The sequence below is a fragment of the Nerophis lumbriciformis genome, linkage group LG18 (genome assembly GCF_033978685.3).
Source record: "Nerophis lumbriciformis linkage group LG18, RoL_Nlum_v2.1, whole genome shotgun sequence".
In the NCBI taxonomy this organism is placed as follows: Eukaryota; Metazoa; Chordata; class Actinopteri; order Syngnathiformes; family Syngnathidae; genus Nerophis; species Nerophis lumbriciformis.
Window position 1 is genome coordinate 6,386,145 of NC_084565.2, and position 27,244 is coordinate 6,413,388.

At 33.2% G+C, this 27,244-nt stretch overlaps 1 protein-coding gene across 1 annotated transcript; it reads left to right on the plus strand.

Moving 5' to 3' along the window:
- Window positions 1-56: 56 nt before the first annotated feature.
- On the plus strand, window positions 57-27,052 carry nit2 (nitrilase family, member 2). The gene is made up of 10 exons (XM_061977545.2): window positions 57-232; window positions 394-512; window positions 4,341-4,461; window positions 9,705-9,793; window positions 9,890-9,983; window positions 19,810-19,884; window positions 20,454-20,532; window positions 20,625-20,723; window positions 26,646-26,701; window positions 26,770-27,052. Exons 1-10 carry the CDS (start codon window positions 205-207, stop codon window positions 26,856-26,858), a joined length of 849 nt encoding a protein of 282 aa, XP_061833529.1. The 5' UTR covers window positions 57-204; the 3' UTR covers window positions 26,859-27,052.
- The last annotated feature ends 192 nt before the right edge of the window (window positions 27,053-27,244 follow it).

Consider the following 27,244-nt stretch of genomic DNA (forward strand, 5'->3'; position numbering starts at 1 on the left):
CACTTACCGTATTAAGTGTACTTATACGATGTTATAGTAATTAATTAATAAGGTTTGAGACAGTTACTATTGCCAAAAAAGACAAATTAAACAGAGCAAATCGAGCGCTCACCTTTTATTTTGAAGAGCTGTTTTGAAGCTAGTTATCCGGTAGTCTGTAGTTAGCACATTTACAAGTCATGATATAAAGTAGTCGACGCATTCATGTCTTCAATAACAAAGACAATGTCCAGTATGTGTTTTTCTTATTGCTGCTTTATTTATGTATTTTTTTTTCATTAAAAATGTGTTGCCTACGTTCACTTCGCTATGCGTTGTAACTTGTATACAGTTCTTCCAGACTCAGTATTTTAAATAGTTCCCTTAAAAATGGCGTCTTGTTGCCGCTTGCAGAGTTCCGCATGGCCGTCATTCAGCTGCAGGTGAGCAGCGTCAAGGCGGACAACCTGAGCCGGGCCAGGAGGCTCATCGACGAGGCGGCGCAGCAAGGCAGCAAACTTGTGCTTCTACCGGTGAGAAAATAACCATGACCAGGAAAACCTAGCCCACAGGAAGCCAATTCGAGCGTGACGTCATTGTTTCCTCCCCAGGAATGCTTCAACTCCCCTTATGGAACTTCATTCTATTGTTTCCTCCCCAGGAATGCTTCAACTCGCCTTATGGAACTTCATTCTATTGTTTCCTCCCCAGGAATGCTTCAACTCGCCTTATGGAACTTCATTCTATTGTTTCCTCCCCAGGAATGCTTCAACTCCCCTTATGGAACTTCATTCTATTGTTTCCTCCCCAGGAATGCTTCAACTCGCCTTATGGAACTTCATTCTATTGTTTCCTCCCCAGGAATGCTTCAACTCGCCTTGTGGAACTTCATTCTATTGTTTCCTCCCCAGGAATGCTTCAACTGGCCTTATGGAACTTCATTGTATTGTTTCCTCCCCAGGAATGCTTCAACTCGCCTTATGGAACTTCATTCTATTGTTTCCTCCCCAGGAATGCTTCAACTCCCCTTATGGAACTTCATTCTATTGTTTCCTCCCCAGGAATGCTTCAACTCCCCTTATGGAACTTCATTGTATTGTTTCCTCCCCAGGAATGCTTCAACTCCCCTTATGGAACTTCATTCTATTGTTTCCTCCCCAGGAATGCTTCAACTCGCCTTATGGAACTTCATTCTATTGTTTCCTCCCCAGGAATGCTTCAACTCCCCTTATGGAACTTCATTCTATTGTTTCCTCCCCAGGAATGCTTCAACTCCCCTTATGGAACTTCATTGTATTGTTTCCTCCCCAGGAATGCTTCAACTCCCCTTATGGAACTTCATTCTATTGTTTCCTCCCCAGGAATGCTTCAACTCGCCTTATGGAACTTCATTCTATTGTTTCCTCCCCAGGAATGCTTCAACTCCCCTTATGGAACTTCATTCTATTTTTTCCTCCCCAGGAATGCTTCAACTCGCCTTATGGAACTTCATTCTATTGTTTCCTCCCCAGGAATGCTTCAACTCGCCTTATGGAACTTCATTCTATTGTTTCCTCCCCAGGAATGCTTCAACTCCCCTTATGGAACTTCATTCTATTGTTTCCTCCCCAGGAATGCTTCAACTCCCCTTATGGAACTTCATTGTATTGTTTCCTCCCCAGGAATGCTTCAACTCCCCTTATGGAACTTCATTCTATTGTTTCCTCCCCAGGAATGCTTCAACTCGCCTTATGGAACTTCATTCTATTGTTTCCTCCCCAGGAATGCTTCAACTCCCCTTATGGAACTTCATTCTATTGTTTCCTCCCCAGGAATGCTTCAACTCGCCTTATGGAACTTCATTCTATTGTTTCCTCCCCAGGAATGCTTCAACTCCCCTTATGGAACTTCATTCTATTGTTTCCTCCCCAGGAATGCTTCAACTCCCCTTATGGAACTTCATTCTATTGTTTCCTCCCCAGGAATGCTTCAACTCCCCTTATGGAACTTCATTCTATTGTTTCCTCCCCAGGAATGCTTCAACTCGCCTTATGGAACTTCATTCTATTGTTTCCTCCCCAGGAATGCTTCAACTCCCCTTATGGAACTTCATTCTATTGTTTCCTCCCCAGGAATGCTTCAACTCGCCTTATGGAACTTCATTCTATTGTTTCCTCCCCAGGAATGCTTCAACTCCCCTTATGGAACTTCATTCTATTGTTTCCTCCCCAGGAATGCTTCAACTCCCCTTATGAAACTTCATTGTATTGTTTCCTCCCCAGGAATGCTTCAACTCCCCTTATGGAACTTCATTGTATTGTTTTCTCCCCAGGAATGCTTCAACTCCCCTTATGGAACTTCATTCTATTGTTTCCTCCCCAGGAATGCTTCAACTCCCCTTATGGAACTTCATTCTATTGTTTCCTCCCCAGGAATGCTTCAACTCGCCTTATGGAACTTCATTCTATTGTTTCCTCCCCAGGAATGCTTCAACTCCCCTTATGGAACTTCATTCTATTGTTTCCTCCCCAGGAATGCTTCAACTCGCCTTATGGAACTTCATTCTATTGTTTCCTCCCCAGGAATGCTTCAACTCGCCTTATGGAACTTAATTCTATTGTTTCCTCCCCAGGAATGCTTCAACTCGCCTTATGGAACTTCATTCTATTGTTTCCTCCCCAGGAATGCTTCAACTCCCCTTATGGAACTTCATTGTATTGTTTCCTCCCCAGGAATGCTTCAACTCCCCTTATGGAACTTCATTCTATTGTTTCCTCGCCAGGAATGCTTCAACTCGCCTTATGGAACTTCATTCTATTGTTTCCTCCCCAGGAATGCTTCAACTCCCCTTATGGAACTTCATTCTATTGTTTCCTCCCCAGGAATGCTTCAACTCCCCTTATGGAACTTCATTCTATTGTTTCCTCCCCAGGAATGCTTCAACTCGCCTTATGGAACTTCATTCTATTGTTTCCTCCCCAGGAATGCTTCAACTCCCCTTATGGAACTTCATTCTATTGTTTCCTCGCCAGGAATGCTTCAACTCGCCTTATGGAACTTCATTCTATTGTTTCCTCCCCAGGAATGCTTCAACTCCCCTTATGGAACTTCATTCTATTGTTTCCTCCCCAGGAATGCTTCAACTCCCCTTATGGAACTTCATTCTATTGTTTCCTCCCCAGGAATGCTTCAACTCGCCTTATGGAACTTCATTCTATTGTTTCCTCCCCAGGAATGCTTCAACTCCCCTTATGGAACTTCATTCTATTGTTTCCTCCCCAGGAATGCTTCAACTCCCCTTATGGAACTTCATTCTATTGTTTCCTCCCCAGGAATGCTTCAACTCCCCTTATGGAACTTCATTCTATTGTTTCCTCGCCAGGAATGCTTCAACTCGCCTTATGGAACTTCATTCTATTGTTTCCTCCCCAGGAATGCTTCAACTCCCCTTATGGAACTTCATTCTATTGTTTCCTCCCCAGGAATGCTTCAACTCGCCTTATGGAACTTCATTCTATTGTTTCCTCCCCAGGAATGCTTCAACTCGCCTTATGGAACTTCATTCTATTGTTTCCTCCCCAGGAATGCTTCAACTCCCCTTATGGAACTTCATTGTATTGTTTCCTCCCCAGGAATGCTTCAACTCCCCTTATGGAACTTCATTCTATTGTTTCCTCCCCAGGAATGCTTCAACTCGCCTTATGGAACTTCATTCTATTGTTTCCTCCCCAGGAATGCTTCAACTCGCCTTATGGAACTTAATTCTATTGTTTCCTCCCCAGGAATGCTTCAACTCGCCTTATGGAACTTCATTCTATTGTTTCCTCCCCAGGAATGCTTCAACTCCCCTTATGGAACTTCATTCTATTGTTTCCTCCCCAGGAATGCTTCAACTCCCCTTATGGAACTTCATTCTATTGTTTCCTCCCCAGGAATGCTTCAACTCGCCTTATGGAACTTCATTCTATTGTTTCCTCCCCAGGAATGCTTCAACTCGCCTTATGGAACTTAATTCTATTGTTTCCTCCCCAGGAATGCTTCAACTCCCCTTATGGAACTTCATTCTATTGTTTCCTCCCCAGGAATGCTTCAACTCCCCTTATGGAACTTCATTCTATTGTTTCCTCCCCAGGAATGCTTCAACTCCCCTTATGGAACTTCATTCTATTGTTTCCTCCCCAGGAATGCTTCAACTCCCCTTATGGAACTTCATTGTATTGTTTCCTCCCCAGGAATGCTTCAACTCGCCTTATGGAACTTCATTCTATTGTTTCCTCCCCAGGAATGCTTCAACTCCCCTTATGGAACTTCATTGTATTGTTTCCTCCCCAGGAATGCTTCAACTCGCCTTATGGAACTTCATTCTATTGTTTCCTCCCCAGGAATGCTTCAACTCGCCTTATGGAACTTCATTCTTTGCTGCCTACGCCGAGAACATTCCTGGACAGTCCACTCAGGTGCTGGCTCAGGCTGCTAAGCACAACAACATCTACCTGGTGGGAGGTGAGGAGCTCAAAACTCACTTCATCACGTTTAATAATACTTCTTATTTATACTAACTACTAATACTTCTTATTTCTACTAATACTTATGTTTCTACTAACTAGTGAATGGCTAAATGTGGAAGTAGTGTCAAAGCGCTTTGAGTACCTTGAAAGTAGAAAAGCGCTATACAAGTACAACCCATTTATCATTATTTACTCATACTTCTTATTTCTACTAACTATTAATACTTCTTATTTCTACTAACTACTAATACTTATTATTTCTACTAACTATAATACTTATTTCTACTAACCACTAATACTTCTTATTTCTACTAACTATTAATAATTATTATTTCTACTAACTATTAATAATTATTATTTCTACTAACTATAATACTTATTTCTACCAACTAAAATACTTCTTATTTCTACTAACTAATGATACTTATTTCTACTAACTAATGATACTTATTTCTACTAACTATCATCTTCTTATTTCTACTAACTATTAATAATTATTATTTCCACCAACTATAATACTTCTTATTTCTACCAACTATAATACTTCTTATTTCGACTAACTACTAATACTTCTTAGTTCTACTAACTACTAATACTTATTTCTGCTAACTATCATACTTCTCATTTCCACTAACTATTAATAATTATTATTTCTACCAATTATGATACTTCTTATTTCTAGTACCTATAATACTTCTTAGTTGTACTAACTACTAATAGTTATTATTTCTACTAATACTTATTTGTACTAACTATAATAATTTGTATTTCTACTAACTATAATACTTCTTATTTGTACTAACTACCAATACTTTTTATTTCTACTAACTACTAATACTTCTTAGTTCTACTAACTACTAATACTTATTTCTGCTAACTATCATACTTCTCATTTCCACTAACTATTAATAATTATTATTTCTACCAATTATGATACTTCTTATTTCTACCAACTATAATACTTCTTAGTTGTACTAACTACTAATATTTATTATTTATACTAACTATAATACTTATTATTTCTACTAACTACTAATACTTATTTGTACTCACATAATCATTTTTATTTCCACTAACTATAATACTTCTTATTTCTACTAACTATAATACTTCTTATTTCTACTCACTATAATACTTCTTATTTCTACTAACTACTAATACTTCTTATTTCTACTAACTATAATACTTCTTATTTCTACTAACTATAATACTTCTTATTTCTACTCACTATAATACTTCTTATTTCTACTAACTACTAATACTTCTTATTTCTACTAACTATAATTCTTCTTATTTCTACTCACTATAATACTTCTTATTTCTACTAACTACTAATACTTCTTATTTCTACTAACTATAATTCTTCTTATTTCTACTCACTATAATACTTCTTATTTCCACTAACTATTAATAATTATTATTTCTACTAACTATAATACTTATTTCTACCAACTATAATACATCTTATTTCTACTAACTACCAATGCTTCTTATTTCTACTAACTACTAATACTTCTTATTTCTACTAACTATAATTCTTCTTATTTCTACTCACTATAATACTTCTTATTTCCACTAACTATTAATAATTATTATTTCTACTAACTATAATACTTATTTCTACCAACTATAATACATCTTATTTCTACTAACTACCAATGCTTCTTATTTCTACTAACTACCAATACTTCTTATTTCTACTAACTACTAATGCTTCTTATTTCTACTAACTACTAATACTTCTTAGTTCTACTAACTACTGATACTTATTTCTACTAACTATCATCTTCTCATTTCCACTAACTATTAATAATTATTATTTCTACCAACCATGATACTTCTTATTTCTACCAACTATAATACTTCATATTGCTACTAACTATAATACTTCTTATTTCTACTAACTACTAACACTTCTTATTTCTACTAACTATAATACTTCTTATTTCTACTAACTACTAATACTTATTTGTACTAACTATAATATTTTTTATTTCTACTAACTACTAGTACTTCTTATTTCTACTAACTACTAATACTTCTTATTTCTACTAACTATAATACTTCTTATTTCTACTGTTGTGGCTTGTGCAGCCCTTTGAGACACTCGTGATTTAGGGCTATATAAATAAACTTTGATTGATTGAACTACTAATAGCTATTATTTCTACTAACTACAATACTTCTTAGTTTTACTAACTACTGATAGTTATTATTTTTACTAACTATAATACTTCTTATTTTGAATAACTACGATACTAATACTGTAAATTCCGTACTATAAGCTGCTACATATTTCCTACGCTTTGAACATAAATCCATAAGATTTATGGATTTTTTTGCTAACGGCCATAATGCAAATAGTTTTTCAAAACAAGAAGCAAAACCACTGAAAAGGTGCTGCAGTGTCTTTCTATTTAGACTGAGCTTTCAACCAGAAGTACAAGTGCTGTTCTGTCTACTAGCCGTCCATAGCGTTTCTACTCGTATGGATTCTTTATTCATCACTCCTAGCAACGCCTCTAAGTTTTACAATATAACTAAAACAATTATTGCTAACTAAAGCATCCCATGTGTGATGTTTGTAGGAGTGTTTTCATGCATATTTGTACGTGCTATCCTAATGTCATCAAGCTCGCGTCATAAGCATTAGCTAATATGCTAACAGGTTTACGAGTGTCTGTGTTAATATTATTTTTGTATTGTGCTCTATAGTTCAGAAAATAAGGTACTTGTTATTTCCACGGACTACTAATACTTCTTATTTCTACACTGACTATAATACTTCTTATGTTTATTAATTACTAATGATTGTTATCACTTTTAACTACTAATACTTTCTATTTCTTCTTATAACTAACACTAGCATAGCTATGTGAGCTACATGCTAACATTACGTTTTAACATCATGCTAGGTTAGCAACATTAGCATAGCTATGTGAGTTACATGCTAATATTATATTTTAACATCATGCTAGGTTAGCAACACTTGCATAGCTTTGTGAGCGGCATGCTAACATGACATTTCAACATCTTGCTAGTTAGCAACACTAGCATAGTTATGTGAGCTACTTGCTAACCTTACATTTTAACACCATGCTAGGTTAGCAAAACTAGCATAGCTATGTGAGCTACATGCTAATATTATATTTTAACATCATGCTAGGTTAGCAACACTAGCATAGCTATGTGAGTTACATGCTAACATTACACTTTAACGCCATGCTAGGTTAGCAACACTATAATAACAATGTGAGCTACATGCTAACATTATATTTTTAACACCATACTAGGTTAGCAACACTAGCATAGCTATCTGAGCTACATGCTAACGTTACATTTTAACACCATGCTAGGTTAGCAACACTAGCGTAGCTATGTGAGCTACTTGCTAGCCTTACATTTTAACATCATGCTAGGTTTGCAAAACTAGCATAGCTATGTGAGTTACATGCTAACATTACATTTCAACACCATGCTAAGTTAGTAACACTAGCATAGCTATGTGAGTTACATTCTAACATTACATTTTAACGCCATGCTAGGTTAGCAACACTATAATAACAATGTGAGCTACATGCTAACATTATATTTTTAGCACCATGCTAGGTTAGCAACACTAGCATAGCTATCTGAGCTACATGCTAACATGACATTTTAACACCATGCTAGGTTAGCAACACGAGCGTAGCTATGTGAGCTACTTGCTAGCCTTACATTTTAACATCATGCTAGGTTTGCAAAACTAGCATAGCTATGTGAGTTACATGCTAACATTACATTTCAACACCATGCTAAGTTAGTAACACTAGCATAGCTATGTGAGTTACATTCTAACATTACATTTTAACGCCATGCTAGGTTAGCAACACTATAATAACAATGTGAGCTACATGCTAACATTATATTTTTAGCACCATGCTAGGTTAGCAACACTAGCATAGCTATCTGAGCTACATGCTAACGTTACATTTTAACACCATGCTAGGTTAGCAACACTAGCGTAGCTATGTGAGCTACTTGCTAGCCTTACATTTTAACATCATGCTAGGTTTGCAAAACTAGCATAGCTATGTGAGTTACATGCTAACATTACATTTCAACACCATGCTAAGTTAGTAACACTAGCATAGCTATGTGAGTTACATTCTAACATTACATTTTAACGCCATGCTAGGTTAGCAACACTATAATAACAATGTGAGCTACATGCTAACATTATATTTTTAGCACCATGCTAGGTTAGCAACACTAGCATAGCTATCTGAGCTACATGCTAACATGACATTTTAACACCATGCTAGGTTAGCAACACGAGCGTAGCTATGTGAGCTACTTGCTAGCCATACATTTTAACATCATGCTAGGTTTGCAAAACTAGCATAGCTATGTGAGTTACATGCTAACATTACATTTCAACACCATGCTAAGTTAGTAACACTAGCATAGCTATGTGAGTTACATTCTAACATTACATTTTAACGCCATGCTAGGTTAGCAACACTATAATAACAATGTGAGCTACATGCTAACATTATATTTTTAGCACCATGCTAGGTTAGCAACACTAGCATAGCTATCTGAGCTACATGCTAACATGACATTTTAACACCATGCTAGGTTAGCAACACGAGCGTAGCTATGTGAGCTACTTGCTAGCCTTACATTTTAACATCATGCTAGGTTTGCAAAACTAGCATAGCTATGTGAGTTACATGCTAACATTACATTTCAACACCATGCTAAGTTAGTAACACTAGCATAGCTATGTGAGTTACATTCTAACATTACATTTTAACGCCATGCTAGGTTAGCAACACTATAATAACAATGTGAGCTACATGCTAACATTATATTTTTAGCACCATGCTAGGTTAGCAACACTAGCATAGCTATCTGAGCTACATGCTAACATGACATTTTAACACCATGCTAGGTTAGCAACACGAGCGTAGCTATGTGAGCTACTTGCTAGCCATACATTTTAACATCATGCTAGGTTAGCAACACAAGCATAGGTATGTGAGCTACATGCTAACATGACATGTTAACACCATGCTAGGTTAGCAACACTAGCATAGCTATCTGAGCTACATGCTAACATGACATTTTAACACCATGCTAGGTTAGCAACACTAGCATAGCTATGTGAGCTACATGCTAACATGACATTATGATGACATATTAGTATCAACATGTGATAAAAGGTGCAAAGTAATGAGTACTTCCTGCTTGCAGGCTCCATCCCAGAGGAGGATGCTGGCAAGTTGTACAACAGCTGTGTGGTGTTTGGACCTGATGGACACATCCTGCTCAAGCACAGGAAGGTACACACACATCATATTTGTCACACACATCATATCTGTCACACAAACCATATTTGTCACACAAACTCCTCTTCAATATTCTTTACGTCCGCCAAGATCCATCTCTTTGACATCAACATCCCAGGCAAGATCTGCTTCCAGGAGTCTGAAACTCTGAGTCCTGGCAACACTTTGTCCACCTTTGACACACGTGTGTGACCTTCTCTCTTATTTGTCTATGTGTTGTGTTATATTGTGTGTATGTGTCGTCTTAATATTTCTGTATGTGTCGTCTTAATATTTGTGTATTTGTTGTGTTGATATTTGTGTATGTGTCATGTTGATATTTGTGTAAATGTTGTGTTAATATTTGTGTAAATGTTGTCTTAATATTTGTATGTGTCGTGTTAATATTTGTGTAAATGTTGTCTTAATATTTGTTAATGTGTCGTGTTAATATTTGTGTATGTGTCGTCTTAATATTTATGTATGTGTCGTGTTAATATTTGAGTAAATGTTGTGTTAATATTTGTATGTGTCGTGTTATTTGTGTAAATGTTGTCTTAATATTTGTTAATGTGTCGTGTTAATATTTGTGTATGTGTCGTGTTAATATTTGTGTAAATGTTGTCTTAATATTTGTTAATGTGTCGTGTTAATATTTGTGTAAATGTTGTTTTAATATTTGTGTATGGGTCGTGTTAATATTTGTGTAAATGTTGTCTTAATATTTGTGTATGTGTCGTGTTAATATTTGTGTATGTGTCGTCTTAATATTTGTGTTTGTGTCGTGTTAATTGTGTAAATGTTGTGTTAATATTTGTATATGTGTCGTGTTATTTGTGTAAATGTTGTCTTAATATTTGTTAATGTGTCGTGTTAATATTTGTGTATGTGTCGTGTTAATATTTGTGTAAATGTTGTCTTAATATTTGTGTATGTGTCGTGTTAATATTTGTGTATGTGTCGTGTTAATATTTGTGTAAATGTTGTTAATATTTGTATATATGTCATGTTAATATTTGTGTAAATGTTGTCTTAATATTTGTTAATGTGTCGTGTTAATATTTGTGTATGTGTCGTCTTAATATTTGTGTAAATGTTGTCTTAATATTTGTATGTGTCGTGTTAATATTTGTGTAAATGTTGTCTTAATATTTGTTAATGTGTCGTGTTAATATTTGTGTATGTGTCGTGTTAATATTTGTGTAAATGTTGTCTTAATATTTGTATGTGTCGTGTTAATATTTGTGTAAATGTTGTCTTAATATTTGTTAATGTGTCGTGTTAATATTTGTGTATGTGTCGTGTTAATATTTGTGTAAATGTTGTCTTAATATTTGTATGTGTCGTGTTAATATTTGTGTAAATGTTGTCTTAATATTTGTTAATGTGTCGTGTTAATATTTGTGTATGTGTCGTCTTAATATTTATGTATGTGTCGTGTTAATATTTGAGTAAATGTTGTGTTAATATTTGTATATGTGTCGTGTTATTTGTGTAAATGTTGTCTTAATATTTGTTAATGTGTCGTGTTAATATTTGTGTATGTGTCGTGTTAATATTTGTGTAAATGTTGTCTTAATATTTGTTAATGTGTCGTGTTAATATTTGTGTAAATGTTGTTTTAATATTTGTGTATGGGTCGTGTTAATATTTGTGTAAATGTTGTCTTAATATTTGTTAATGTGTCGTGTTAATATTTGTGTAAATGTTGTTTTAATATTTGTGTATGGGTCGTGTTAATATTTGTGTAAATGTTGTCTTAATATTTGTTAATGTGTCGTGTTAATATTTGTGTATGTGTCGTCTTAATATTTGTGTTTGTGTCGTGTTAATTGTGTAAATGTTGTGTTAATATTTGTATATGTGTCGTGTTATTTGTGTAAATGTTGTCTTAATATTTGTTAATGTGTCGTGTTAATATTTATGTATGTGTCGTGTTAATATTTGTGTAAATGTTGTCTTAATATTTGTGTATGTGTCGTGTTAATATTTGTGTAAATGTTAATATTTGTATATATGTCATGTTAATATTTGTGTAAATGTTGTCTTAATATTTGTTAATGTGTCGTGTTAATATTTGTGTATGTGTCGTCTTAATATTTGTGTAAATGTTGTCTTAATATTTGTGTAAATGTTGTCTTAATATTTGTATGTGTCGTGTTAATATTTGTGTAAATGTTGTCTTAATATTTGTTAATGTGTCGTGTTAATATTTGTGTATGTGTCGTGTTAATATATGTGTATGTGTCGTGTTAATATTTGTGTAAATGTTGTGTTAATATTTGTCTATATGTCGTGTTAATATTTGTGTAAATGTCTGAATATTTGTTAATGTGTCGTGTTAATATTTGTGTATGTGTCGTCTTGATATTTGTGTAAATGTTGTGTTAATATTTGTGTATGTGTCGTGTTAATATTTGTATATGTGTCGTGTTAATATTTGTGTAAATGTTGTGTTAATACTTATTAATGTGTCGTGTTAATATTTGTGTATGAGTCGTGTTAATATTTGTGTAAATGTTGTGTTAATATTTGTTAATGTGTCGTGTTAATATTTGTGTATGTGTCGTGATAAAATGTGTGTACGTGTTGTGCTAATATTTGTGTAAATGTGTTAATATTTGTGTATATGTCGTGTTAATATTTGTGTATGTGTCGTGTTGATATTTGTGTACGGGTTGTGTTAATATTTGTGTATGTGTTGTGTTGATATTTGTGTGTGTGTGTTGATATGTGTGTGTGTGTGTCGTGTTAATATTTGTGTTTGTGTCGTGTTAATATTTGTGTAAATGTTGTTAATATTTGTGTAAATGTTGTCTTAATATTTGTATGTGTCGTGTTAATATTTGTGTAAATGTTGTCTTAATATTTGTTAATGTGTCGTGTTAATATTTGTGTATGTGTCGTGTTAATATTTGTGTAAATGTTGTCTTAATATTTGTTAATGTGTCGTGTTAATATTTGTGTATGTGTCGTCTTAATATTTGTGTTTGTGTCGTGTTAATTGTGTAAATGTTGTGTTAATATTTGTATATGTGTCGTGTTATTTGTGTAAATGTTGTCTTAATATTTGTTAATGTGTCGTGTTAATATTTATGTATGTGTCGTGTTAATATTTGTGTAAATGTTGTCTTAATATTTGTGTATGTGTCGTGTTAATATTTGTGTATGTGTCGTGTTAATATTTGTGTAAATGTTGTTAATATTTGTATATATGTCATGTTAATATTTGTGTAAATGTTGTCTTAATATTTGTTAATGTGTCGTGTTAATATTTGTGTATGTGTCGTCTTAATATTTGTGTAAATGTTGTCTTAATATTTGTGTAAATGTTGTCTTAATATTTGTATGTGTCGTGTTAATATTTGTGTAAATGTTGTCTTAATATTTGTTAATGTGTCGTGTTAATATTTGTGTATGTGTCGTGTTAATATATGTGTATGTGTCGTGTTAATATTTGTGTAAATGTTGTGTTAATATTTGTATATATGTCGTGTTAATATTTGTGTAAATGTCTGAATATTTGTTAATGTGTCGTGTTAATATTTGTGTATGTGTCGTCTTGATATTTGTGTAAATGTTGTGTTAATATTTGTGTATGTGTCGTGTTAATATTTGTATATGTGTCGTGTTAATATTTGTGTAAATGTTGTGTTAATACTTATTAATGTGTCGTGTTAATATTTGTGTATGAGTCGTGTTAATATTTGTGTAAATGTTGTGTTAATATTTGTGTATGGGTCGTGTTAATATTTGTGTATGTGTCGTCTTAATATTTGTGTTTGTGTCGTGTTAATTGTGTAAATGTTGTGTTAATATTTGTATATGTGTCGTGTTATTTGTGTAAATGTTGTCTTAATATTTGTTAATGTGTCGTGTTAATATTTATGTATGTGTCGTGTTAATATTTGTGTAAATGTTGTCTTAATATTTGTGTATGTGTCGTGTTAATATTTGTGTAAATGTTGTCTTAATATTTGTGTATGTGTCGTGTTAATATTTGTGTAAATGTTGTTAATATTTGTATATATGTCATGTTAATATTTGTGTAAATGTTGTCTTAATATTTGTTTGTGTCGTGTTAATATTTGTGTAAATGTTGTCTTAATATTTGTATGTGTCGTGTTAATATTTGTGTAAATGTTGTCTTAATATTTGTTAATGTGTCGTGTTAATATTTGTGTATGTGTCGTCTTAATATTTATGTATGTGTCGTGTTAATATTTGAGTAAATGTTGTGTTAATATTTGTATATGTGTCGTGTTATTTGTGTAAATGTTGTCTTAATATTTGTTAATGTGTCGTGTTAATATTTGTGTATGTGTCGTGTTAATATTTGTGTAAATGTTGTCTTAATATTTGTTAATGTGTCGTGTTAATATTTGTGTAAATGTTGTCTTAATATTTGTTAATGTGTCGTGTTAATATTTATGTATGTGTCGTGTTAATATTTGTGTAAATGTTGTCTTAATATTTGTGTATGTGTCGTGTTAATATTTGTGTATGTGTCGTGTTAATATTTGTGTAAATGTTGTTAATATTTGTATATATGTCATGTTATTTGTGTAAATGTTGTCTTAATATTTGTTAATGTGTCGTGTTAATATTTGTGTATGTGTCGTCTTAATATTTGTGTAAATGTTGTCTTAATATTTGTATGTGTCGTGTTAATATTTGTGTAAATGTTGTCTTAATATTTGTTAATGTGTCGTGTTAATATTTGTGTATGTGTCGTGTTAATATATGTGTATGTGTCGTGTTAATATTTGTGTAAATGTTGTGTTAATATTTGTATATATGTCGTGTTAATATTTGTGTAAATGTCTGAATATTTGTTAATGTGTCGTGTTAATATTTGTGTATGTGTCGTCTTGATATTTGTGTAAATGTTGTGTTAATATTTGTGTATGTGTCGTGTTAATATTTGTGTATGTGTCGTGTTAATATTTGTGTAAATGTTGTGTTAATACTTATTAATGTGTCGTGTTAATATTTGTGTATGAGTCGTGTTAATATTTGTGTAAATGTTGTGTTAATATTTGTTAATGTGTCGTGTTAATATTTGTGTAAATGTTGTCTTAATATTTGTGTATGTGTCGTGTTAATATTTGTGTATGTGTCGTGTTAATATATGTGTATGTGTCGTGTTAATATTTGTGTAAATGTTGTGTTAATATTTGTATATATGTCGTGTTAATATTTGTGTAAATGTCTGAATATTTGTTAATGTGTCGTGTTAATATTTGTGTATGTGTCGTCTTGATATTTGTGTAAATGTTGTGTTAATATTTGTGTATGTGTCGTGTTAATATTTGTATATGTGTCGTGTTAATATTTGTGTAAATGTTGTGTTAATACTTATTAATGTGTCGTGTTAATATTTGTGTATGAGTCGTGTTAATATTTGTGTAAATGTTGTGTTAATATTTGTTAATGTGTCGTGTTAATATTTGTGTAAATGTTGTCTTAATATTTGTGTATGTGTCGTGTTAATATTTGTGTATGTGTCGTGTTAATATTTGTGTAAATGTTGTTAATATTTGTATATATGTCATGTTAATATTTGTGTAAATGTTGTCTTAATATTTGTTAATGTGTCGTGTTAATATTTGTGTATGTGTCGTCTTAATATTTGTGTAAATGTTGTCTTAATATTTGTATGTGTCGTGTTAATATTTGTGTAAATGTTGTCTTAATATTTGTTAATGTGTCGTGTTAATATTTGTGTATGTGTCGTGTTAATATTTGTGTAAATGTTGTGTTAATATTTGTATATATGTCGTGTTAATATTTGTGTAAATGTCTGAATATTTGTTAATGTGTCGTGTTAATATTTGTGTATGTGTCGTCTTGATATTTGTGTAAATGTTGTGTTAATATTTGTGTATGTGTCGTGTTAATATTTGTATATGTGTCGTGTTAATATTTGTGTATGTGTCGTGTTAATATATGTGTATGTGTCGTGTTAATATTTGTGTAAATGTTGTGTTAATATTTGTATATATGTCGTGTTAATATTTGTGTAAATGTCTGAATATTTGTTAATGTGTCGTGTTAATATTTGTGTATGTGTCGTCTTGATATTTGTGTAAATGTGTTAATATTTGTGTATGTGTCGTGTTAATATTTGTGTATGTGTCGTGTTAATATTTGTGTAAATGTTGTGTTAATACTTATTAATGTGTCGTGTTAATATTTGTGTATGAGTCGTGTTAATATTTGTGTAAATGTTGTGTTAATATTTGTTAATGTGTCGTGTTAATATTTGTGTAAATGTTGTCTTAATATTTGTGTATGTGTCGTGTTAATATTTGTGTATGTGTCGTGTTAATATATGTGTATGTGTCGTGTTAATATTTGTGTAAATGTTGTGTTAATATTTGTGTAAATGTCTGAATATTTGTTAATGTGTCGTGTTAATATTTGTGTATGTGTCGTCTTGATATTTGTGTAAATGTTGTGTTAATATTTGTGTATGTGTCGTGTTAATATTTGTGTATGTGTCGTCTTGATATTTGTGTAAATGTTGTGTTAATATTTGTTAATGTGTCGTGTTAATATTTGTGTATGTGTCGTCTTGATATTTGTGTAAATGTTGTGTTAATATTTGTGTATGTGTCGTGTTAATATTTGTATATGTGTCGTGTTAATATTTGTGTATGTGTCGTGTTAATATATGTGTATGTGTCGTGTTAATATTTGTGTAAATGTTGTGTTAATATTTGTATATATGTCGTGTTAATATTTGTGTAAATGTCTGAATATTTGTTAATGTGTCGTGTTAATATTTGTGTATGTGTCGTCTTGATATTTGTGTAAATGTTGTGTTAATATTTGTGTATGTGTCGTGTTAATATTTGTGTATGTGTCGTGTTAATATTTGTGTAAATGTTGTGTTAATACTTATTAATGTGTCGTGTTAATATTTGTGTATGAGTCGTGTTAATATTTGTGTAAATGTTGTGTTAATATTTGTTAATGTGTCGTGTTAATATTTGTGTAAATGTTGTCTTAATATTTGTGTATGTGTCGTGTTAATATTTGTGTATGTGTCGTGTTAATATATGTGTATGTGTCGTGTTAATATTTGTGTAAATGTTGTGTTAATATTTGTATATATGTCGTGTTAATATTTGTGTAAATGTCTGAATATTTGTTAATGTGTCGTGTTAATATTTGTGTATGTGTCGTCTTGATATTTGTGTAAATGTTGTGTTAATATTTGTGTATGTGTCGTGTTAATATTTGTGTATGTGTCGTCTTGATATTTGTGTAAATGTTGTGTTAATATTTGTTAATGTGTCGTGTTAATATTTGTGTATGTGTCGTCTTGATATTTGTGTAAATGTTGTGTTAATATTTGTGTATGTGTCGTGTTAATATTTGTATATGTGTCGTGTTAATATTTGTGTATGTGTCGTGTTAATATATGTGTATGTGTCGTGTTAATATTTGTGTAAATGTTGTGTTAATATTTGTATATATGTCGTGTTAATATTTGTGTAAATGTCTGAATATTTGTTAATGTGTCGTGTTAATATTTGTGTATGTGTCGTCTTGATATTTGTGTAAATGTTGTGTTAATATTTGTGTATGTGTCGTGTTAATATTTGTGTATGTGTCGTGTTAATATTTGTGTAAATGTTGTGTTAATACTTATTAATGTGTCGTGTTAATATTTGTGTATGAGTCGTGTTAATATTTGTGTAAATGTTGTGTTAATATTTGTTAATGTGTCGTGTTAATATTTGTGTAAATGTTGTCTTAATATTTGTGTATGTGTCGTGTTAATATTTGTGTATGTGTCGTGTTAATATATGTGTATGTGTCGTGTTAATATTTGTGTAAATGTTGTGTTAATATTTGTATATATGTCGTGTTAATATTTGTGTAAATGTCTGAATATTTGTTAATGTGTCGTGTTAATATTTGTGTATGTGTCGTCTTGATATTTGTGTAAATGTTGTGTTAATATTTGTGTATGTGTCGTGTTAATATTTGTATATGTGTCGTGTTAATATTTGTGTAAATGTTGTGTTAATACTTATTAATGTGTCGTGTTAATATTTGTGTATGAGTCGTGTTAATATTTGTGTAAATGTTGTGTTAATATTTGTTAATGTGTCGTGTTAATATTTGTGTAAATGTTGTCTTAATATTTGTGTATGTGTCGTGTTAATATTTGTGTATGTGTCGTGTTAATATTTGTGTAAATGTTGTTAATATTTGTATATATGTCATGTTAATATTTGTGTAAATGTTGTCTTAATATTTGTTAATGTGTCGTGTTAATATTTGTGTATGTGTCGTCTTAATATTTGTGTAAATGTTGTCTTAATATTTGTATGTGTCGTGTTAATATTTGTGTAAATGTTGTCTTAATATTTGTTAATGTGTCGTGTTAATATTTGTGTATGTGTCGTGTTAATATTTGTGTAAATGTTGTGTTAATATTTGTATATATGTCGTGTTAATATTTGTGTAAATGTCTGAATATTTGTTAATGTGTCGTGTTAATATTTGTGTATGTGTCGTCTTGATATTTGTGTAAATGTTGTGTTAATATTTGTGTATGTGTCGTGTTAATATTTGAATATGTGTCGTGTTAATATTTGTGTAAATGTTGTGTTAATACTTATTAATGTGTCGTGTTAATATTTGTGTATGAGTCGTGTTAATATTTGTGTAAATGTTGTGTTAATATTTGTTAATGTGTCGTGTTAATATTTGTGTATGTGTCGTGATAAAATGTGTGTACGTGTTGTGCTAATATTTGTGTAAATGTGTTAATATTTGTGTATATGTCGTGTTAATATTTGTGTATGTGTCGTGTTGATATTTGTGTACGGGTTGTGTTAATATTTGTGTATGTGTTGTGTTGATATTTGTGTGTGTGTGTTGATATGTGTGTGTGTGTGTCGTGTTAATATTTGTGTTTGTGTCGTGTTAATATTTGTGTAAATGTTGTGTTAATATTTGTGTATGTGTAGTGTTGATATTTGTGTATGTGTCGTCTTAATATTTGTATACGTGTCGTGTTGATATTTGTGTATGTGTTGTGTTGATATTTGTGTTTGTGTCGTGTTAATATTTGTGTTTGTGTCGTCTTAATATTTGTATATGTGTCGTGTTGATATTTGTGTGTGTCGTGTTAATATTTGTGTATGTGTAGTGTTGATATTTGTGTATGTGTCGTCTTAATATTTGTATACGTGTCGTGTTGATATTTGTGTATGTGTTGTGTTGATGTTTGTGTCGTGTTAATATTTGTGTTTGTGTCGTGTTAATATTTGTATATGTGTCGTGTTGATATTTGTGTGTGTCGTGTTAATATTTGTGTATGTGTCGTGTTGATATTTGTTTACGGGTTGTGTTAATATTTGTGTGTGTTGTGTTGATATTTGTGTGTGTGTTGTGTTGATATTTGTGTGTGTCGTGTTGATATTTGTGTGTGTCGTGTTAATATTTGTGTATGTGTTGTGTTAAAATGTGTGTATGTGTCGTCTTAATATTTGTGTATGTGTCGTGTTGATATTTGTGTGTGTCGTGTTAATATTTGTGTATGTGTCGTGTTGATATTTGTGTACGGGTTGTGTTAATATTTGTGTGTGTTGTGTTGATATTTGTGTGTGTGTGTTGTGTTGATATTTGTGTGTGTCGTTTTGATATTTGTGTGTGTCGTGTTAATATTTGTGTATGTGTTGTGTTGATATTTGTGTATGCATCGTGTTAATATTTGTGTATGTGTCGTGTTGATATTTGTGTACGGGTTGTGTTCATATTTGTGTATGTGTTGTGTTGATATTTGTGTGTGTTGTGTTGATATTTGTGTGTGTCGTGTTGATATTTGTGTGTGTCGTGTTAATATTTGTGTATGTGTTGTGTTGATATTTGTGTATGCATCGTGTTAATATTTGTGTATGTGTCATATGTGTCAATATTTGTGTATGTGCCGTGTTAATCTTCGTGTAAATGTTGTGTTACTATTGTGTGTGTGTGTTGTTTTAATATGTGTGTGTGTGTATTATCAGCCTTCTGCAAAGTGGGAGTGGGCATATGTTACGACATGAGGTTTGCTGAGCTGGCACAACTCTACAGCAGGAAGGGTGAGTCTTTTTCCCTCTCTCCTTTTGGTCACCTGTTGCTAGGCAGACTTCACCACTTGTTGCTAGGCAGACTTCATCACTTGTTGCTAGGCAGATTTCACCACTTGTTGCTCGGCAGACTTCATCACTTGTTGCAGATACAGGTTTAAGAAATCAATTCAGAGGTATACATGAACTATGGATATCTCAGAGCGTTCAATCATCACAACTGGTCTGTTTGGTTGGTCTCGGAAGACGTTTCGCCGCTTGAAGTGGGCGGAGCCTGGTGGTTAAAACTGTTCCACGCCATCAGCCATCAAACTGTCAATACTTCACTTCTGATGATGCGCTGTCTTTCCTAACTTCCATGAAAGTTAAAAGTGGATGTTTGATTGCTGCTACATGTTGATACCAACTCCAGTGGCGCCAAGTGGGCGGAGCTTTTGTGCTGTTACACTCTTTAGGTTATTATAAAATAACTTTTCTGACGTGTGACGTCATCCAACTTTCATGCAGAATGAATGTTGGGTGTGTAGATAAACAGTGCCACCTGCTGGGTGTGTGTGAGAAGTGTCACGGTTGGTCCTCAGGGTGTCAGCTGCTGGTCTACCCAGGAGCCTTCAACATGACCACAGGCCCCGCCCACTGGGAGCTCCTGCAGAGGGCCAGGTGAGGCTCGGGATGTATAGATCTTTTTTTATTAGTAGTTTTTAGGAATTTCAACAGACTGCAAGAGTTTTGAGCTGTGGCTGTCTTTGCAGGGCGCTGGACAACCAGGTGTACGTGGCCACCGCATCACCTGCCAGAGACCAGAGCTCCTCCTACGTGGCCTGGGGTCACAGCGGTGTGGTGAACCCCTGGTAACATCTGAAATATGATTACTTTATTACTAACTTCTACCTTTCTCTGGTCTAAAGCAGCACTGTAAAATGGCTTCATTTACGACACAAACGTCAGCAACACTTGCATAGCTATGTAAGCTACATGCTAACATGACATTTTAACATCATGCTAGGTTAACCACACTAGCATAGTATGTAACATTATATTTTAACATCATGCTAGGTTAGCAACACTATCATATCTATGGGAGCTACATGCTAACATTACATTTTAACATCATGCTAGGTTAACAACACTAGCATATCTATGTGAGCTACATGCTAACATTATATTTTAACATCATGCTAGGTTAACAACACTAGCATATCTATGTGAGCTACATGCAAACATTATATTTTAACATCATGCTAGGTTAGCAACATTATCATATCTATGTGATCTACATGCTAACATTATATTTTAACATCATGCTAGGTTAACAACACTATCATATCTATGGGAGCTACATGCTAACATTACATTTTAACATCATGCTAGGTTAACAACACTAGCATATCTATGTGATCTACATGCTAACATTATATTTTAACATCATGCTAGGTTAACAACACTAGCACATCTATGTGATCTACATGCTAACATTACATTTCACCATCATGCTAGGTTAACAACACTAGCATAGCTTTGTAATTTACATGCTAACATTACATTTTAACATCATGCTAGTTTAGCAACATTATCATATCTATGTGATCTACATGCTAACATTATATTTTAACATCATGCTAGGTTAACAACACTAGCATAGCTATGTAATTTACATACTAACATATTTTAACATCATGCTAGGTTAGCAACACTCGCATAGCTATATGAGCTACATGCTAACATTACATTTTAACACAATGCTAGGTTAACAACACTAGCATAGCTATTTGAGCTACATGCTAACATTATATTTTAACATCATGCGAGGTTAGCAACATTATCATATCTGTGTGATCTACATGCTAACATTACATTTTAACATGCTAGGTTAACAACACTATGTGAGCTACATGCTAACATTATATTTTAACATCATGCTAGGTTAACAACACTATCATATCTATGTGAGCTACATGCTAACATTATATTTTAACATCATGCTAGGTTAACAACACTAGCATAGCTATGTAATTTACATACTAACATATTTTAACATCATGCTAGGTTAGCAACATTATCATATCTGTGTGATCTACATACTAACATTATATTTTAGCATCATGCTAGGGTAATAACACTAGCATACCTATGTAATTTACATGCTAACATTATATTTTAACATCATGCTAGGTTAGCAACATTATCATATCTGTGTGATCTACATGCTAACATTACATTTTAACATCATGCTAGGTTAACAAGACTATCATATCTATGTGAGCTACATGCTAACATTATATTTTAACATCATGCTAGGTTAGCAACACTTGCATAGCTACCGTATGTGACATAGTAATGCATAGTACATTGTAATATGTAGTACATAATATAGTAGCTAATATAGTACATATTATAGTCCATAATATAGTACATTGTACAGTACATCATATACCGGTAGTACCTTGTACAGTACATCATATAGTACATTGTATAGTAGATATTATAGTACATTGTATAGTAGATAATATAGTACATTGTAATATATAGTACATAGTACAGTACATTATATAGTACATTGTAATACATAGTACATTGTACAGTACACAATATAGTATATTGTACAGTAGATAATATAGTAGGTAATATAGTACAGTACATAATATAGTACATTGTAATACATGGTACATTGTAATATATAGTAAATAGGGGTATAACGGTACGTTTATTTGTATTGAACCGTTTCGGTACGGGGGTTCCGGTTCGGAGGTGTACCGAACGAGTTTCCACACGGACATATTAAGTAGCGTAACGCCCGGTGAAAAGAGGACGTATGGTCAGTCTATTTTAGCCCGTTAGCTGCTAGCATGCCGCTAACGGGCTAGGATAGACTGACCACACGTCCTCTTTTCACCGGACATGTCCTCTTTTGCGGGGCTGTCCGGGCGGAGTTTCTTAAATGCCTCAAATGTCCGGCATTTTGAGTTAGGGTTGTGTGTATTTTCAATGTACGTTCAGGGTTAAGAAGGGGTTAAAAACAAAACAAATTGTGCGTGCAGCAGCATTGGTGAGGGAGGGGCAGAGACAGAGAGAGAGAGAGAGTTATGATAAACGCGCATGCATCGCCAGGCTCTGCTTTTTATCCATAGATTTAATTTTTTATTATCTATAGCAGGGGTGTCAAAAGTGTGCCCCGGAGGCCATTTGCGGCCCACAGCTAATGTTTTAAAGGCCCACGGCACATTCTAAAAATACTATTAAAATTAAAGCTGCAAGCAGCAATGGACGGGACCGACTTTGACGGCACATAAAATCCAAACCGGAGCAGTAATTAAAACTCTTTTGTCAACTTTTAATCAGAAGGGTTCAATCTCTCTCCTGTGCTAGTTTGAAGCCGACACGACAAACGCGCTCAGAGGAGATAATTTTTGAAAAAAGGTGACCGGTTTTTACAAAACTTTTGTTTTGAAGGGGGAATTGCAAACTTCCTGTTGATTTTAGCTGGGGGTTGTCAATACATGAAATGTGTAGAGGATTTTCATTCATGTCTCTACGACATTCCTACTGGAAGTTACAGGCAATTTTGTCTGAGTTTTCTTCCTAGGAGCAGTTGTGTCGGTGTTTTCTTCGTAGGGAGCACTAGAGCGCAATTTTGAGTTTTGGGGTTGGGTTTTTTATTAGATCGCAATTTTTGCCAGTCCTGATGTGTGTGTCCAGTTTGGTGAGTTTTGAAGCATGTTAAGGGGGTCAAATTACAGCTCAAAGAGGCAAAAGTGACTGTTTTTACTAAAATGTTGTTTAGAAGGGGGAATTGCCAACTTCCTGTAGATTTTTGCTGAAGGATGTCAGTGTATGAAATCTAGGTCTAAGTGAGACCTACCGGTACATAGAGTTTTTTTGTTTCATGTCTCTACGACATTCCTACTGGAAGTTACAAGCAGTTTTGTCTGTGTTTTTTCCTAGGGGGCGTTAGAGCGCAATTTTGAGTTTTAGGGTTTGTTTTTTTGATTAGATGGCAATTTTGTCCAGTCCTGATGTGTGTGTCAAATATGGTGAGTTTTGAAGCATGTTAAGGGGTTCAAATTACAGCTGAAAGACGCGGCGGTATAATAATAAAGAAAGCAAGAATAAAAGGCACAAAATACAATAAGGTCCTCTGTCCCAAAGGGACATTGCGGTCCCTAGTAAACAAAAACATAACAAAAGTGAAATAAAAAAGCTTAAAGGTGAAATGTAATTTAGAAAAAGTTGCAATGTTGACTAATAAAACAAAGCTGTTTTTTTTTTCTTTCAAACTGTCAAAACATAATGTTGAATCAAAATCAATGTTATTATGAATGATTGACCTATCCAAGGTTCCCATTACTTCACATCAAATATTACACTAAGAAAAATATTTTTGGTGGAAGATTTTGCAAATTTGGTAAATAAATAACCCCAAAATTTACATTTTGTTGTTTTCTTACTGTACCGAAAATGAAGCGAACCGTGACCTCTAAACCGAAATTTTTCTGTACCGTTACACCCCTAATAGTACATAACATAGTAGATAATATAGTACATGTAGTACATAATATAGTACATAATATAGTACATTGTAATACATAGTACATTATAATATGTTGTACATAATATAGTAGCTAATATAGTACATATTATAATACATTGTACAGTACATAATATAGTACATTGTACAGTCGATAATAGAGTACATTGTAATATATAGTACATAATATAATACATTGTACAGTAGATAATATAGTACATTGTACAATCCATAATATAGTACATTGTAATATATAGTACATAATATAGTACATTGTACAGTACATGATAGAGTACATTGTACAGTGCATAATATAGTACATTGTACAGTACATTGTAATATATATAGTACATTGTACAGTACATGATAGAGTACATTGTACAGTGCATAATATAGTACATTGTACAGTACATGATATGGTACATTGTACAGTACATAATTTAGTACATTGTACAGTACATGATATAGTACATTGTACAGTCGATAATAGAGTACATTGTAATATATAGTACATAATATAGTACATTGTACAGTAGATAATATAGTACATTGTACAGTACATAATATAGTACATTGTACAGTACATGATATAGTAAATTGTACAGTGCATAATATAGTACATTGTACAGTACATGATATAGTACATTGTACAGTCGATAATAGAGTACATTGTAATATATAGTACATAATATAGTACATTGTACAGTAGATAATATAGTACATTGTACAGTACATAATATAGTACATTGTACAGTACATGATATAGTAAATTGTACAGTGCATAATATAGTACATTGTACAGTACATGATATAGTACATTGTACAGTCGATAATAGAGTACATTGTAATATATAGTACATAATATAGTACATTGTACAGTAGATAATATTGTACAGTACATAATATAGTACATTGTACAGTACATGATGTAGTACATTGTACAGTCGATAATAGAGTACATTGTAATATATAGTACACAATATAGTACATTATACAGTCGATAATATAGTACATAATATAGTACATTGTAATACATAGTACATTGTACAGTACATAATATAGTACATTGTAATACATAGTACATTATAATATGTTGTACATAATATAGTAGCTAATATAGTACATATTATAGTACATTGTACAGTACATAATATAGTACATTGTACAGTCGATAATAGAGTACATTGTAATATATAGTACATAATATAGTACATTGTACAGTAGATAATATAGTACATTGTAATATATAGTAGGTAATATAGTACATTGTGCAGTAGATAATATAGTACATTGTACAGTACATAATATAGTACATTGTACAGTGCATGATATAGTACATTGTACAGTCGATAATAGAGTACATTGTAATATATAGTACATCATATAGTACATTGTACAGTAGAAAATATAGTACATTGTACAGTACATGATATAGTACATTGTACAGTCGATAATAGAGTACATTGTAATATATAGTACATAATATAGTACATTGTACAGTACATGATATAGTACATTGTATAGTAGATAATATAGTACATTGTAATATATAGTAGGTAATATAGTACATTGTACAGTAGATAATATAGTACATTGTATAGTACATAATACAGTACATTGTGCAGTAGATAATATAGTACATTGTACAGTAGATGGGGACGGCGTGGCGCAGTGGAAGAATGGCCGTGCGCGACCCGAGGGTCCCTGGTTCAATCCCCACCTAGTACCAACCTCGTCATGTCCGTTGTGTCCTGAGCAAGACACTTCACCCTTGCTCCTGATGGGTGCTGGTTAGCGCCTTGCATGGCAGCTCCCTCCATCAGTGTGTGAATGTGTGTGTGAATGGGTAAATGTGGAAGTAGTGTCAAAGCGCTTTGAGTACCTTGAAGGTAGAAAAGCGCTATACAAGTACAACCCATTTATCATTTATAATATAGTACATTGTAATATATAGTAGGTAATATAGTACATTGTACAGTAGATAATATAGTACATTGTACAGTACATAATATGGTACTTTGTCCAGTTCATGATACAGTACATTGTATAGTACATAATACAGTACATTGTACAGTAGATAATATAGTACATTGTACAGTAGATGATATAGTACATTGTAATATATAGTAGGTAATATAGTACAGTATGTCCTGTAGGTGTTTCAAGTCAATGCCAACCTTCCAAATGAGTCCAGACAAAGAGCAGAATATTAGCTAGAGTGTGACGCTGACGTCACGTCTGCCTACAGGGGAGAAGTTCTGGTCCAGGCTGGATCGGAGGAGGCCGTCATCTACGCAGATATCGGTGAGATTCAACCTGGGCGTTGCAGAAGAAGTCAAAAAGTAAGTGACTGACGCCCCTGCTGATTTCAGACCTGCAGTACTTGGCTGAGGTGCGACAGCAGATCCCAATCACAGCACAACGCCGCCATGACGTCTACACTGTGACGTCTGTGCCATGACGTCTACACTGTGACGTCAACACTGTGACGTCTACACTACTACAGGAAAGTGCACACCTCGCCTTTTCTTCTCCTTGATTGACTGGAGCCAAGCTGCTCTGGCGTGATTATGACCTGATATCTTATCCATACCTTAGTGTACATTTCAATAATCCATCAGCTGCAAGAAGACAATAAACTTTGTAGCACTTTTTCATGTGGACCTCTTATTTATTTCTTAACACTTAAGTCCATTCATGTTCATAAAACTAACAAGGAGGTCAGGTGACATTTCACACATATTTCTTTGTACTTCCACTCATTCTGCATTTATTCCTGCACCATGGATACTATTTTGTAACACCATGTTTGACACACAGCAGTCTGTAACAGGCGGACCAGGAGGG

Coding starts and splice junctions, on each gene's coding strand:
- nit2 (XM_061977545.2), top strand. CDS start 205: ATGTCTTCAATAACAAAGACAATGTCCA. Junction 9,794..9,889: donor TCCTGCTCAAGCACAGGAAG/GTACACACACAT, acceptor ACGTCCGCCAAG/ATCCATCTCTTTGACATCAA. Junction 19,885..20,453: donor ACAACTCTACAGCAGGAAGG/GTGAGTCTTTTT, acceptor GTTGGTCCTCAG/GGTGTCAGCTGCTGGTCTAC.